Raw genomic sequence first — 14,241 nt, forward strand, 5'->3', positions numbered from 1 at the left:
AGAGCAGCTAAGATGGCAGGGATGGTAAATATGAAACCCCCTGTATGAAATTTTTTCCTAGATTGCTGTAATTTTTTTAATTGGGGGGTACTAAGCAACAATTTCATACCATGTCCCTTTGCAAGACAAGAGCTTTTTTTCTTGCGCTGCTTTTTGGTCAAAAGACTGTCAATAGTTTTAAGAGATTTGAGACCTGCATAAGGTATTTGATACATAACACCCTTGGCCTTCATTGTAGGTTTATTATATACATGTTCACAGCCCCCACCCCAGTTTTTGTTTGGTACTCATAGCTATGGTGGTCCCCAATGCTGCTATTCTCTCACTCAAAGAAGCATCTTTGCTTACAAATCTACCAAATGCAGCCTCTTCTAATTTTTTGTCTGCAACATGTCTCTTGTCTAGATCAGAATGTGTGTTGTATGCTATGTCATGGTCTCTACAAGCAGCATCTAGGGGATTAACACCAGGGTCCCCTCTGTTTAATCTATGGTCCAATTTTGTACCGGGACCACAATACTGATAGCCTGGAATGTGTAGTTCAAATGGCAGCTTGTTTATAATGTCATTAACCAACCCCCGACCCTCAGAAACATTCCAAAATTTAGGTGGTAGAGTATTAATAATTTTTATGAGATATCCAATGCCCTTAGGGTCATTCACTATAAAATTAGACAATTTTGTGCTTATCATGTCCATAATTCCAACCTTTTCATTGTAAAAATTGTGGTTCCCTGCATTTTCCTCCCCAGCTATCACCAGCAACCTATCTATAAGTTTCCTGACATCATCAACCCACACAAATTCTTTAGGCAGGGTGTTGTATTGTTTGATCCCACTGCCAGTCTTGATCTGTGACCATATGGGCTTGATTAAATTATTGTATTTTGCCCCACTGCTCGACTTAACTCTTTTTTGTGTAGGATCATTGTTCTGGTACAGAGCATCTGATTTTATTAATATTTCTTTGTAATGTTCATAATCTTGATCTGTATAGCTGCCAGGCCTTTTCCTAGTCATCAGTTCCCACAATCCAGGTGTGCCGGGGTACTTAACAAAACCACCTTTTTCTCCGAGACGAGATTCTGAATAAACAATCAGATCATCTCCCATAAAAGTTACTCTGAAATTACCGATTCTATGTATGATACTGCCATCAAGCTCTGTGTCGGCATATAAGCCAAAGACCTCATCTTTGTTGTCTTTAGGTGTGGTTAAATATTTTTGAGCAAGAAGACCCAATTCAATAGGATCCTGAGTAGCTTCAATTCTTCTAGGAGCAACAGGACTAGGTGTATGAATACTGGAAAGTGGGGTGAATGGATAATCTAATATGTTTCTTGCAGCTACAGGTACAAGCTCCGTGATCAAATCTTGATTTTGCTCTGTAACAGTTTTGATATTCTTACCTAAATTATTAATAGCATCAATGACAGGCTGTTCTGTTTGTTTGTGTTTTTCATAAATTCCACGGTTCTCTGATTTCCATCCCTTAAATCTTTTTACAAGATAATCTCTTAACTTAAGATCATCAATGACTGGTCGTTTCATGGTTGTTTATTTATGTCTCAACGTCTAGAAAATCGTTGATTTTATTTCTGTATTTGCCAGTATTAGGTGTTCTTGTCATATCAATTGTGACAAACCCATAACTGTCCTGGCTCCAGCACTTGCTGCAAAACTTGGAAAAATCATTGTAGCTCAAGTCCCCACCTACATATTCATCATGTATGTGTTTGAGGTTGGTATGATCTTGATGAAACACACATATAAAATTGCTGTTGTCTCGGATCAGTTGCTTCGGTATTTTAGAAAAAGTCTGTGCCAGGTAGAAGCAATCAATGTTTTTGTGTCGGCCCTGTGTAAAGAAATTTCTAACCTTGTTTTGATTATCCAGTATAATGTCATCAAACACAACAGCAGAATTATCGAGACATTCATGGAGTGGCTTAACATCTGATTCAAAAGTGGCAATATCCAGTCCATCATATAGCTTCATCAGCTGCTGATATTTTAATTGTTCCAAGCTCTTAGAGAAGATATACAAGTGCCTGTTTTTCCAGTCTAACCAGTTGGGTGCCAATAAAAAATTATCAACCATTAGTGTAGTTTTACCACAAGCAGATGGCCCAACAATAAGACATCTAATATTATCAGGCAGCAAGTTGCCATTTCTCTTAATCTGCTGTTCAGGTTCTGGCAGCCTTTTTATAACATCCCAGGTGCTCATATTATCACTTTGTCTGCATCGATCCAGCTGTTTTCCGGATGACCCAGCCATTTGACAAATAACTTGTTGCCTTTCCTGCGGATGATTTTTTCTATAAGATATGTGTCAGGCTGTTTAGTTTTGCTGAGCTCTTGTTCATAGAACCTGCCTTTGAGAATTTCTCCTCGGTGATCTTTTATTATATATGTGTTAAGGGTCCCGGGTTTAACTTGAACCACTGTAAATAATTCAGTGCTCCAGTTTCTCGTAAAGCCTCTCTTGAATAAGTGCTTATATTTGCTGATTCTTACTTGGTCGCCCACCCTGTATTTGGCCCTTCTTGTTGTTGGCTGGTATCTAGGATAATAAACAGTCCTGATCAATTTTTGCTCATCAGATGAAGTTACTTCAGAGGGTTTCATGTTGATTGTAGAATGGACCGAGTTGTTGTATTTATGTAGAAGTTCTGGAAGAATATTAAGCCATTTATAATTACCTTGGAGGGTAAATTGTTTATACATAAGATTTTTTAAGGTTCTGTTGAATCTCTCTACAATTGAGGCTTTGAGATCACTGTAACTCGAGTAATGTTTTATTGCCTGGCTCTTAATAAATTGTTGGAACACTGAATTATAAAATTCTTTGCCATTATCTGTTTGCAAATAGCGCGGAGATCTTCCTGAATGATTGATGATTGTCCTGAGGGCTTCTGTAACACATTTTCCAGTCTTGGATTTGAGTGGCACAGCCCATGCAAATTTTGAAAATGTGTCTATCACAGTGAGTAGATACTTGTAGCCCTTGTTGATTTTGTCTAAGTTTTTCAACTGTCCGGTTGCCATTTCAATCAAGTCGCTTTGCCATAAATCATCTATGCCCTTTGTGACTACTGGGAGTCTCTTATAATTATGTCTGGCTTGTCTGTGTAATTCATCAACAATAATTTGTCTAGACATAATATGTAAACAAGAATATTGCAACTATGGGGTGTTCAGCAGCTGAAACTGCAGGATTTTCTAAATATAATTTGTCCCCTATTTGTATTTTAAATTCCAGAGAGCCATCATCTTCAGTATAGGCTGTTTCTAATGTATTGGGATCTGTAAAATCCTCTAACTCTACACTGGTGATTTTCACTTTGTTATCAGCATTTGTTATTGATAAGGTAGGGTAGTGGTGTGCCTGTGGTTGAAGCCAATATTTGATCTTGATTGGTCTCAATGTGCCTCCAACAAAAAACTGGTAATAAAATTGTGCAGGGGACAGCATATATATTTTGCCGCCTGGTGTAAATGGTGAATCATATTCTTTGTTGGGGATACTGTACAATTCAAGAATTACTGTATGTTTTGGATTCTCGATTATGCCCGTTATTTCTTTTTCTGCTGTAAGCAATCTGCTTGTTACAGATTCAAGGTGCTCATTGATGGTCCTAACAACATCATCATGGCCTGGCTTGATCTTTATGTCCACAGCAAGTCTCTTGTATTGTTGCACAATCTCTTGAAGCTGGGTGGCAAAAACAGACAAAGCATTTGCTTGATTGGATTCCATGGTCCCTAGCTGTTGCTTGATATTGGCTACAATTTGTTGCAAATTTTCAACAACTGCCAATTTTGAATTTTGAGCAGTAAGATCATGGACCTGCCTTCTGATATCCTCAAACAGGGCATGCAGTTCATTAATATGTTGATTGGTTGGAAGAGTGGCCACTGTCTGAGTGAGTTGTTTGATCTCTCCTTGGATATTCTTGATATCTTCCGATTTCAATATGCGATTCACTGCTCTCTTAATATTTTTAAGTTCCTGTGATGTGGGAAGATTTGATACTGTATTTTGCAAAAATTCAAGTGCCAATTTTACATTGTTTAATTCAGAAGCATCAGCCACATTTTGCATAGCATTTTGGAGCAGGGCTATATCTGCCTGAGAGGGTGTGGATTGTTGTAAAATTTCAAGTTTTGTTTGGATATCATCTATCAAGTGATGAAAATGAGATAGTTCAGATTCAGTGTTGAGGTTTTCAAGCTTTGTGATCTGTTGCTGGACACTGACAAGTGTGTCTACAATCCCAGGCAATCTGGATTCTTGTACATTTGCCAAATCACTTTGCACTGCTGCTATGGTACCTTCAAGATGGGTTATGGTACTTTGAATTTTTCCAAAATCTTCGTATGTTTCAAGTTGCAGCTTAATGTTTGCAACACTCCGAGTTATTGCATTCAAAGCATCAGAAGATGGCAAGTTGTTCATAAAATTTTCAAGTGTCTCAATTTTTTCTTTAACCTCGGCTATGGCATTGTGCAGAGGGTCCAGATTAGGTATCTGGAGTGACTGAATCTGTTCCTTTAGAGTGGAAATCACTAGATCAAAATCTTCTTGTGATTTTATGCTTTTGACAATTGTTTGGAGCTGTGTCTGGACATTATTTATCTGCTCTTCCAATTGCTGTTTCAATTGCTCGGAGTTGGTGGCCTGGGTCTTAAATTTGGCTTGAAGAGCTGCTACAGCTTCTTCCAAACTTTGAAAATTATCCAATGTTGCCAGGTCAGTATATTTCTGAAGCAGCACTTTGAGTTCAGAATCAATTTTAAGAAGACGGTCCATGCATTGTGATTGTAAATTTGTAATTTCTAATTGAAGACTGGCATTGAGTGTGGTTTGTAAAGCTTGCAAATCACTTCTTAATTTCTTGACTCTGACATCAAGCATCAGAATCTCATCACTGTGATCTTCATGTCTTGTATGGCCAAATATATCATTAGGCATTTTCTTTTACTGGTTATTTATTATAGAGTATCTGATTCTTAATTCTATAAAAAAGGGTATAAGCTTGTCATAGGATCCAGGGACCTCAATATATAAGCAGTCACCAGCAGAAACAGTATAAACAGTGCCAGAAATCATGTTTGAGTGCTTGATTCTATAAATATTTCTCCCTATTGAAATTTTAACATCACCCTCAGGGGTTGTAATAAATTGCAATTGCCCACCTACAGGTAATTGGTAGTGATTTAAATTATTGTTAAATATGTACAATATTTTGCCTGTTTCTTCATCATTATCTGTAAGTATGCTGTTCAGATGAATAATTAACAAGCCACTCAGTTTAGACAGCATATCAGGAGAGGCTTGCGGTGTTGGCAGGTCCATAATAGCCTGTTTTTTGAACCCAAATAAGTTCATAGGCATGTTTATTTATTTCAAATCATGCTCTGGAATTGGGCATTGTTTCCCATTTTTCAAATCACAATGCCCCCAAGGTAGAGTATGTATGTTACATGACAAAATGCATCTCTTGTCATCATGTGGGTCCAGAGCCACTTTTGTTACAATATTTGAAGTCAATAAGTGATTCTCACTCTGAATTCTATTTTCTGATGTTCTAATTGAATTCTGTGATTTGATGCAATTTTTATAATCTTCAAATACAAGCTCTTTTTCCACAGTCACTCTGCCAATGCCCTTGGCTTTTTTGACAACAGCACTACATGTTTTAAAACTGTACATCTTGGCACTTAACCCAGCAAATTCCACAATAACATCACCAAGTGTCTCATCTTTTAACTTGCCAGGCACCTTTTTGTTGTGGTGTTGTTGAATCCTTGTATGTTCACTGGTATCAAAGTATTGAAACAATTCAGGCTGTGACATATCTTGATAAACATCTTCTGTTTGAATTTCAAGAATAAAACTATCCGTGTCCATGTACAATAATTTTACACGATCACCATAAAAAGGTTTCAGCACATCATAATATAATATTAACATATGTAATTTGGACGATTCCAATATCACAGCCCCTTCATAAATAGGTTTATCAAATTTGATTTTTGTTTTCATCATGTTGAAAAGTGCCATGTGCTCATCATAAATTCTTCTGTAATTGAAGTTGGGCTTTGCAACCAATTTTTTGCTCCGGCTGGGGTCAGTAATTATTTTAACATCGGTATGTTTCCTGACATTTTCAATTGTTTTGCCATACACTGAATTCACCATCAATTTAAACAAGCCCTTATCAAATTCGCTTTTTGCAGATGTTCGAAGCTCCGTATTTGTATCAATGTATGGTTTCAACCATCTTGAGTGCCTGAACCTCAAAACTTTGCCAACTTTGGTTACTTGAACACCATGTTTCATCAGGAACTGTAGGTTTTTGTAATATATGACATAGCCTTGTTTCGGCTCCAGAGTCGTCATGAGCTTCCTCTGTTTAGAGCCAGGTGAGCACTGAACCTCGGGAATTGGGGGCAGATCAGAAAATTTGTTGTGTAAATGATCTGGAAACATCAGATCAGTCTCTAAGAAGAGGCCATATTCACTGTCATCAAAATCCTGAAGATCTTCAATATTGAAATCTTCGACCCACTCAAGCCCTGCATATGGCAGTTTTTGCATCATAGCGTGACCATAGAGGTTGTTTGCATCTCCATACAGTATATAATTTGATGGCCGTGTTGGATCATAATCAGGCATGTATTTGTTATTTGCTCTGGCATATCTCTGGGAACATTGCACCATCCCCCCTCTTATACATTCCTCCATAAACAGATACTTTTCTTGATCGTGGATCAGATCCAATGGCTTTTTGGTGTTGAAAAACATTGCAGCCCATGCTAGGCCCGGGGCACTGTAAAAATACACTGGGTCCAGTCCATAATTTTGCATAGAAGATTTTCTGAATACCTGCAATATATCAGCTAAGAGGGTCACATCAAGTTTTAAATAAGCCTTGTGATAATCACCAAATGTCTGGCATTTTAAATTGTTCCACATCAATTTGGCATGGTGATAATCTTCATCAGTGATTCCAGATCCTCTGATTTTGCTGTAAAACTCTTCTTGTGGTGGCAGGGAACACTCATCAAATTTAGAAAAATCTGTGACATAGTCATATGGATATACACCCTTCCGCCTAATTAATTTCAGCTCCTGATCTGGAAACGAGGCACGTGTGATTTTCAAGTCATCATCAGATAATTGAGAGGCCAGTATAGCCAGGCTAGCAGATAAAAATCTGTAAGAATCAAGAAATCTTAATTGAATAGGAACACCATCAACTTTAATTATCTTGCTAATAGATATATATTTCTCATCATTTTCAGCTAAAATATTTAAATTCTGCTTCTCAAACCCCTCGTATCTGATCAGATGATGGAAATCATAATTGGATGCTCCATGGCAAAATATGGGGACAAATCTTGGTCTCTTGATCTGAATATTACAGCTATTACACAGGGCCTGTTTATATCGACCATCTGTATGAGAATGGTGTTTAACCTTGATATTTGTATCTGAAAATTCACAATCACATACCGGGCATTTTTCTGCTTTGTTGAAATCTTCAATCTGTTCCTCTGTTAAAGGCAACATAGGCTTTGATATTAATAAGATGTTAGATGCTATGTCACGGCACTCATTTTCTATTCTATGTTTAAATTCTTTGATGGCATTTGGTCCCACGTATAAGTATGGCTCACTAGCTACACCGTCCCGTACAACCACATAACAAAAGCTGGAAGGTTCATGTAGCTGGTATGGTGTAATTGATGATTCTTCTGGATCTGGGCTACAGAATGCAAGAGATTTGAGATTCGATTCGAAATCACAGACAATATATGCTGGGTGTTCCAACAAGGCTTCATACTTTTTGAATTCTGCTTTTTCACTTGGATTGGGCATCACCATATGAACAGGTTTATGGTTGCCACAGTATTTCAGATGCTCAATTAACTTGTTTTTAGCAATTTCTGCATTCTCTTCCCGAACCCCCTTCACCATTTTTTGACCATCAAATACAGTTAAACATCTTCTGCACAACTTAAATATTGTATGAGTTTTGTCTAGTTGTGTTCTCACTAAAGCTTCAAGATTATGTATCAGAGTGTAATGATATGTGCCATCCCCTTCAATTAAGAGCAAATCAATCGGAATAGCAGATTGATCATCAAGTGTACTGATTCTGAGAGGTGCTATCGGGCAATTGCCAGTGGAACAAGTAAATACATTAATAGATAATTGTTTGCCATTGATGTGCTTGGCTCTTTTTTCAAATTTATCAATATTCTGAACTGACATTGGATATTCCAAACCCTCCATTACATCGTCAAAAAGATGTTCATGTTGTTTGTAATAAGTTATTCTCTGAGGATCCTTTGAAACTGGATACAAAGCAGCTAATATACACCACAAAAAGCATTTCTGGTCGGCATTTTTTATATTGACCACGGCTCTTTTGTTTTTGATATTGGCAGGCAATGGTACATAAGTAGATCCTTGTAAAGGAGTGAATTCAGAAATATTAACATATAACTTGTGTGATGAACCGCATAGGCTCCATCCGGACTCTTTTGCTGCAAATTCAGAGTGTTTGATGTTCAGTTGATTTATCAAGCTGCTTATTATTGTGTCTGAATTTGCATTTGAATATACAGGTACAGTTTCTGTTATGTGGGGCTGTGTAAATTTTGTGCCATTTGGTTTCTTATATTGTACAAACAATTTGAGGGATAGCTTATAAGAGCCATTTTGTGCATTAAGAATTGCCTGCAGATCAGAATTTATACTGTTCAAGAAATTCTTAATGCCGCATCTTGGCTCTGATACAAACTGGTAATCCCTAAGTTGGGCATTAAAACTGCTATGTATGGGTGGTTCATAGCGTGGCTGCTTTGCAGGTCCAGCATTAACAGGTGTTTCATGCTTCCTTTTCAGACCAGATGTGGATGGTTGTGGGGGCAATGTTGATGACTGTACATAAGAATTACACTTATGCCATTTGTAATATGCCTTGCTTAATATTTTATGGCATCTTGGACATATTTTCATGGCCTTTCTGCATTTCTTAGAGTTACAAATACGGCAATGTCTAGCCCAATGAGAACTAGATATATTTTTATTACACTGATTGCAATATTTTTGTTTTGGCATTTTTTCTTGTAGTTTATTATATAAGATTTTCTGGGCTTCAATTCCAAACTTTATACTTAATAAAAATATCAGTTGGGTTCAGCAGTTAATGGCTGAGCTGGTGCTTTTATACCCAAACAACAGCAGTAACTAGGTTTTGGTGATAGTTTTGCTGTTATACAACACACAAACCTCAACTGTTTATCAGCTAGCAGTGAATATCTTATGTGTGGGCAGTTGCATATATTTCAATCTTATATCAGGACTCGAACCCAAAGCCTCTGATTACAATGCCACAATATTAATACGTCTCCAAATAGAATATGCCCATATTTTACTGGGTTCTGAGACCCTTATGCAGACAAAATTGGATTTTGAACTGCCATAATATTTTCTAAGTCTTTGCCTAGGCTCATATTATCTGAACAGAATTGCTTTTAGCATGAGGGGGGTACAGTTCATTGCCACTGTGTGAAAATATGTATCTTTATCTCAATAATCTTTGTTACACTTTTACATGTTGTCTTGCATGACTAGGAATTTGTTACACTTTTTCCCCTGTCGTGCTGAAAGATTAATGACCCCTTCAGTGAATCATACAGAAAAATCATTAATGTTCCCTTCTAGCGTGTCTCTTGCGTGCCGGCAAAGCACGCAAACAATTAACTATGCTTACCCGCTCTTCTCCTATTGTATTGAGGAGGTGGTTATAAAACATGAAAAAATAAGAAAATTCAGTTTTTTGTACAATATATTATTGTAAAACACTTTTTACCAGGTTTTCAGATCTGGGAGTTGTATATCAACTATTCTCAAAATCCCACTTGTGGACATATTATTTTGCCACATGTTTTCAATCTTAAATATTATATGAGGACTCGAACCCGGAGCCCCTTGTTTACAAGACAACAATATTAACATTTTGCCATCAGGAGAGGCTTTACATTTTATCAGGACTCAAACCCGAGCCTTTTGATTACAAAGCAACAATATTAACATTTTGCCATCAGGAGAGGCTTCACATTTTATCAGGACTCAAACCCAGAGGCCTCCTGATTGCAAGGCAATAAAAACCATAGGGCTATGCACCACACTCCACTGGGCCTCAGAACCCAGTAACTATAAGCTTTATATTAATATACATGGCAGAATCAATCTGAGCTACACTAAAATTCAATTCCTGGGATTTTGACAAAAAACACACTATAAGCAATAAGATCATATGGGAACTTGGCATAATTTTAAGTATAAGCAAATCTGTCTGAGAGGCTTTCACCCTTTCTACACTAGAATTCAAAATTCTTAAAATTAAGAGCATATCACACTGGAAGAATTGGGGTATAGGCCCCTCTTGGCATTGTCTTAAGTATGGGTAAATCTATCTGTTGAGCCCTCGCCTTTTCTACACTAGAAATTCAGAATTTCTTAAAAATCAGAGCATATCACACCTGAAGAATTGGGGTATAGGCCTCTCTTGGCTTTGTTTTAAGTATAAGCAAATCTGATTGTTCAATCAAATAGCCTCGCCTTTTCTACACTTAAAAGTTGCGCTGTCCGTACCGTAAACCCCACTACTCAAAAGACATAAAGAGACTTTGAAACATTTTCTAAACGTTTTTCATGTTACATTTCATTTGCATGAGGAATATAATACTGCTTAAAATCTGCTATACGAAGACGTAATTTTTATTTTTATAAAAGAGAGGGAGTGAGTCATTCATTGATGTATTTCAGTGATCAGAGCCCCCCCCAATAATTTTGACAAGTCGGCGCGCCTGGCAGTGAAGGAAGAGAAGATAGGAGAAAAGATGAAAAGGGTGAATTATTAATGGACTTCTGAGAACATGAAATCTAAGGCTAACCAAGCGGGAAAACAAAAAACTTCCTGAGAAGATAAACACCACTAGGCCTACGATTAAGCCTAAGAAACAACTTTTGCTGGGAAAAACTGTAACTGAAATGGAAATCATGGTATATTTTCCTGTGTGGAGAAACTGTGGAAGAAAACGCGGTACCGTGCATCAAATGGCACACTATTAGTGTTCTGGACGCTTAAATAAGGATCTGAATTTCTACACTTGTGGTGTGCGAATATAAATTACTACAGTTCAATATTTACAAATAATTTGATCTCCATATCGACTGATTGATTTAATTTAGTTAACTTCGTTTTCTGTCACTTTTGGCTAATGGCGAAGATGAGAATGAGTGATGATATGATGAAATTGATGATGGAACACTCACAAAGAACACTCATGCCTAGGCCGTAATTCGAACCCGGGACAGATCTACATTTTGAGAATACTTGTTATTCATTTTAGGTATGTATTTTCTTACACTGAAGATCAGATATATTTCACATGTTAGCACTGATTATGGCCCTAAATAAATATCACTTCAATTCAAAATGTTGATATTCAATCTTGTAGTCGTTGAAACACGTTACTTCTCAATATTTTAAATAGCTGTGCGATTTAGGAGACTATGACATTCCATTTGCAAGAGTTTGGATTTTTTTTACACTTTCAATTAGAACAAAAAAACATAAATACGAATAAAGTTAAAACATCACTTTACTAGCTGATACATCAATAACTTAAATTATATTACTAATTTTCCAACTACGACTATATTGAAAAACAAGTGAGATTTGGGCAACTCTGCCTTAATGAAAAAAATGTATATCACCGGTGGAGGGGATAGCTAATTAAACGCTAATTTACTGCTGAACATATTCAATTCGCAAAAGAATGAAAATCTCATACCCCTCTTATAGGATCCTCATCGTCAGCCATTCCGAACACATGCACACTCTCTGGAAAAATGGGGACAGGGACATGGAAACGCGACATCAACGTACCGCAATTATCGACCATACAAACAAACTCCACCCACTGCATGTTCTCGAACAATGTCGCTCATATTCCGCACACATCGATATAAAAGTGTTGATAATGATCAAGGAAGTAATTCTTGCCATATAATCGAGATAGCCATATTACAATTGATCAATTCATAAAGAACTACGACTTCTTGCTTTTCATTGCTTTTTTAAAAAAACACTTTTGGGCATGAATGATGATAATAGATGAAATTATTGAGCGGGTCGCTCATACATGTCCAGACCACGACACGAACCCAGAACCTTCGACATTGTGAATAGACCAAGACGATGATTTTGAAAAGTAAGTTCTTGAGTAGAACTGGCCCTCAAATATATAGCCAAAGTGGTAATGTTGTCGCCTTCTCAATTGACGGTGGAGGATCCCACTTTAAACTATAGGTCCAGTCCCAATGAGCCTATCTGAGCATAAAATGAACACAAATACTTTGTACTTTGGCTTTGAGAATTATGGAACTCGAATATCGGTTCCGAATTGGGTTATCTGGTTGTCGCCAAATCGGTAACCCGGATCCGAAAATTTCTGGCCATCTATATTGAACCAGCAGCCACATGATTTAAAAAAAGAAATGATGAAATTCAAAATTATTTCTGAGAATATAGCTACTACATAAAATCTGAAAACATTGTATGTAATCGTCTGTGAGGTTGTGTTGAGTCCCTCATAATATAAAATTGTGTGTCCTGAGTGAAATGAACACGTGAGAGAACGGAATTGCATGGAGAGGGGAAAACTACTGCTTCGCTCCGCCCACTCGGTTCTGCACTTATGGGCGGCCTTGCTCCATAGATTCCCTTGATAGAGTATGGTGTTAAAGCGAAGCAGACACTGGTCCCAGGAGGTCCACACTTGGCCAACGTTTAACATCAGTGGTGTGAAAATTATGTTGATTTCAACCGTATATCTGTAGCATTTTAACACCAGTGAAGTTAAATGTTGATTGATTGATTTGCTTTATTTTACTTCGCTTTTTGTGCCACTGTTGGCTAATTTGCAAATAAGGGGATGAGTGGTGATATGATGAAAATGATGAATGGACACTCATAAACATCCATGCCCAGGCCTGGATTCGAACCCGGAACCCCTGGCGTCATGGCGCGATGTGATAACCACTCAGTCATGGGGACCGGCATTAAACGTTGACCAATGTGTAGTGTGAACCTCCTCTATTCGCGGTTTTAACCCTTTTTTCTTACAGTGTATCATAGCTATGGAGATACTAGGCAGATCTCTGTTAGGTTTTTGATATAGCCTACTTTAGATATTGGTGCTAAGGAGGAGTTTATCTTGCGTCAGATTAATTCCAATCCATTTTTTTTTCTTTCAAGCCACGAGACCTGTCTTATTCTCTGTCCGGTGTAAGAACAGTCAACGTAAAGAAATAAGCGTGGTTTGTGAGAAATCCTATTGGTTGTTTCAACTGTACACGAATTTTGCGCGCAGGGCATGTGATAAAACCATACCACTCAACGTAGCTGCTATCCAGTAGCGTAACTAACACGCCCTGCGCCCCCCCAACTTTCAGTTGTGCACCACTACTCGTTTCATATTTCTCTTTTAAAAAGTTTTCTCCTCTAAAATATTAATTCACGCCATTTATATTAGGTATACACAAATATGACAATACATAACGTAATTTGGATGTACAAACTGTGGTACGGAAGGTTAAGACAACAGATAAACAGCGCCAGTCAACTTAATCTCACTCTTGTCATTGTGCTACTCAAGTAATTTTTGATCAATTATAGCTTGGAAAACGACCTCTCAGCTGATGAAGACGTCACAGGTAGGGTTAAATGCAGCATATAAACAGTGCATACGTCAAGAATGCTACTAGCCAGAATTTTGTTTCTATCAAGAGGAAATCTGCAACTTCGCTGATGTTCGACATGATTCTTCTTTTGATTTCAGTTGACAATACATTCCGAAAAGAATATAAATTCTGTAGCTGTAGTGCAAGATACATTTTCTTCATATTTCTCCCAGAAAGTAATAGCGGATTCCACCAACTGACTACCAGTGTATTTTGTTAGAGTTGTGGGGCTTAAAAAGGTAAAGCTTTCTTTGATTTGTTTCGTACTCTGAAATCTATTGTTTACTTGATTTACTGGAATATCTCAAACACGGTAGAAACTCGCATTTTCTTGACTGTCGTCTTCCCTTCGGCGACGTAATCAATGACTTGAACTATTCAGCTAATGAAGTTTTTATTCTAATCTG

The 14,241-nt window shown here is 37.4% G+C and overlaps 1 protein-coding gene across 1 annotated transcript in view; it reads right to left on the bottom strand.

Moving 5' to 3' along the window:
* LOC145995031 (uncharacterized) overlaps positions 1–11,927 on the bottom strand; it is a 60,241-nt gene extending 48,314 nt beyond the window's left edge. The window contains exon 1 of the mRNA XM_083131564.1: positions 11,884–11,927. Within this exon, the coding sequence (XP_082987690.1) occupies positions 11,884–11,913 (30 nt within the window). The 5' untranslated portion in view covers positions 11,914–11,927. The remainder of the gene's footprint in view (positions 1–11,883) is intronic.
* Positions 11,928–14,241: the final 2,314 nt, after the last annotated feature.

This window comes from Lepisma saccharinum, chromosome 11 (assembly GCF_977018435.1).
Source record: "Lepisma saccharinum chromosome 11, izLepSacc3.1, whole genome shotgun sequence".
Lineage (NCBI taxonomy): Eukaryota > Metazoa > Arthropoda > Insecta > Zygentoma > Lepismatidae > Lepisma > Lepisma saccharinum.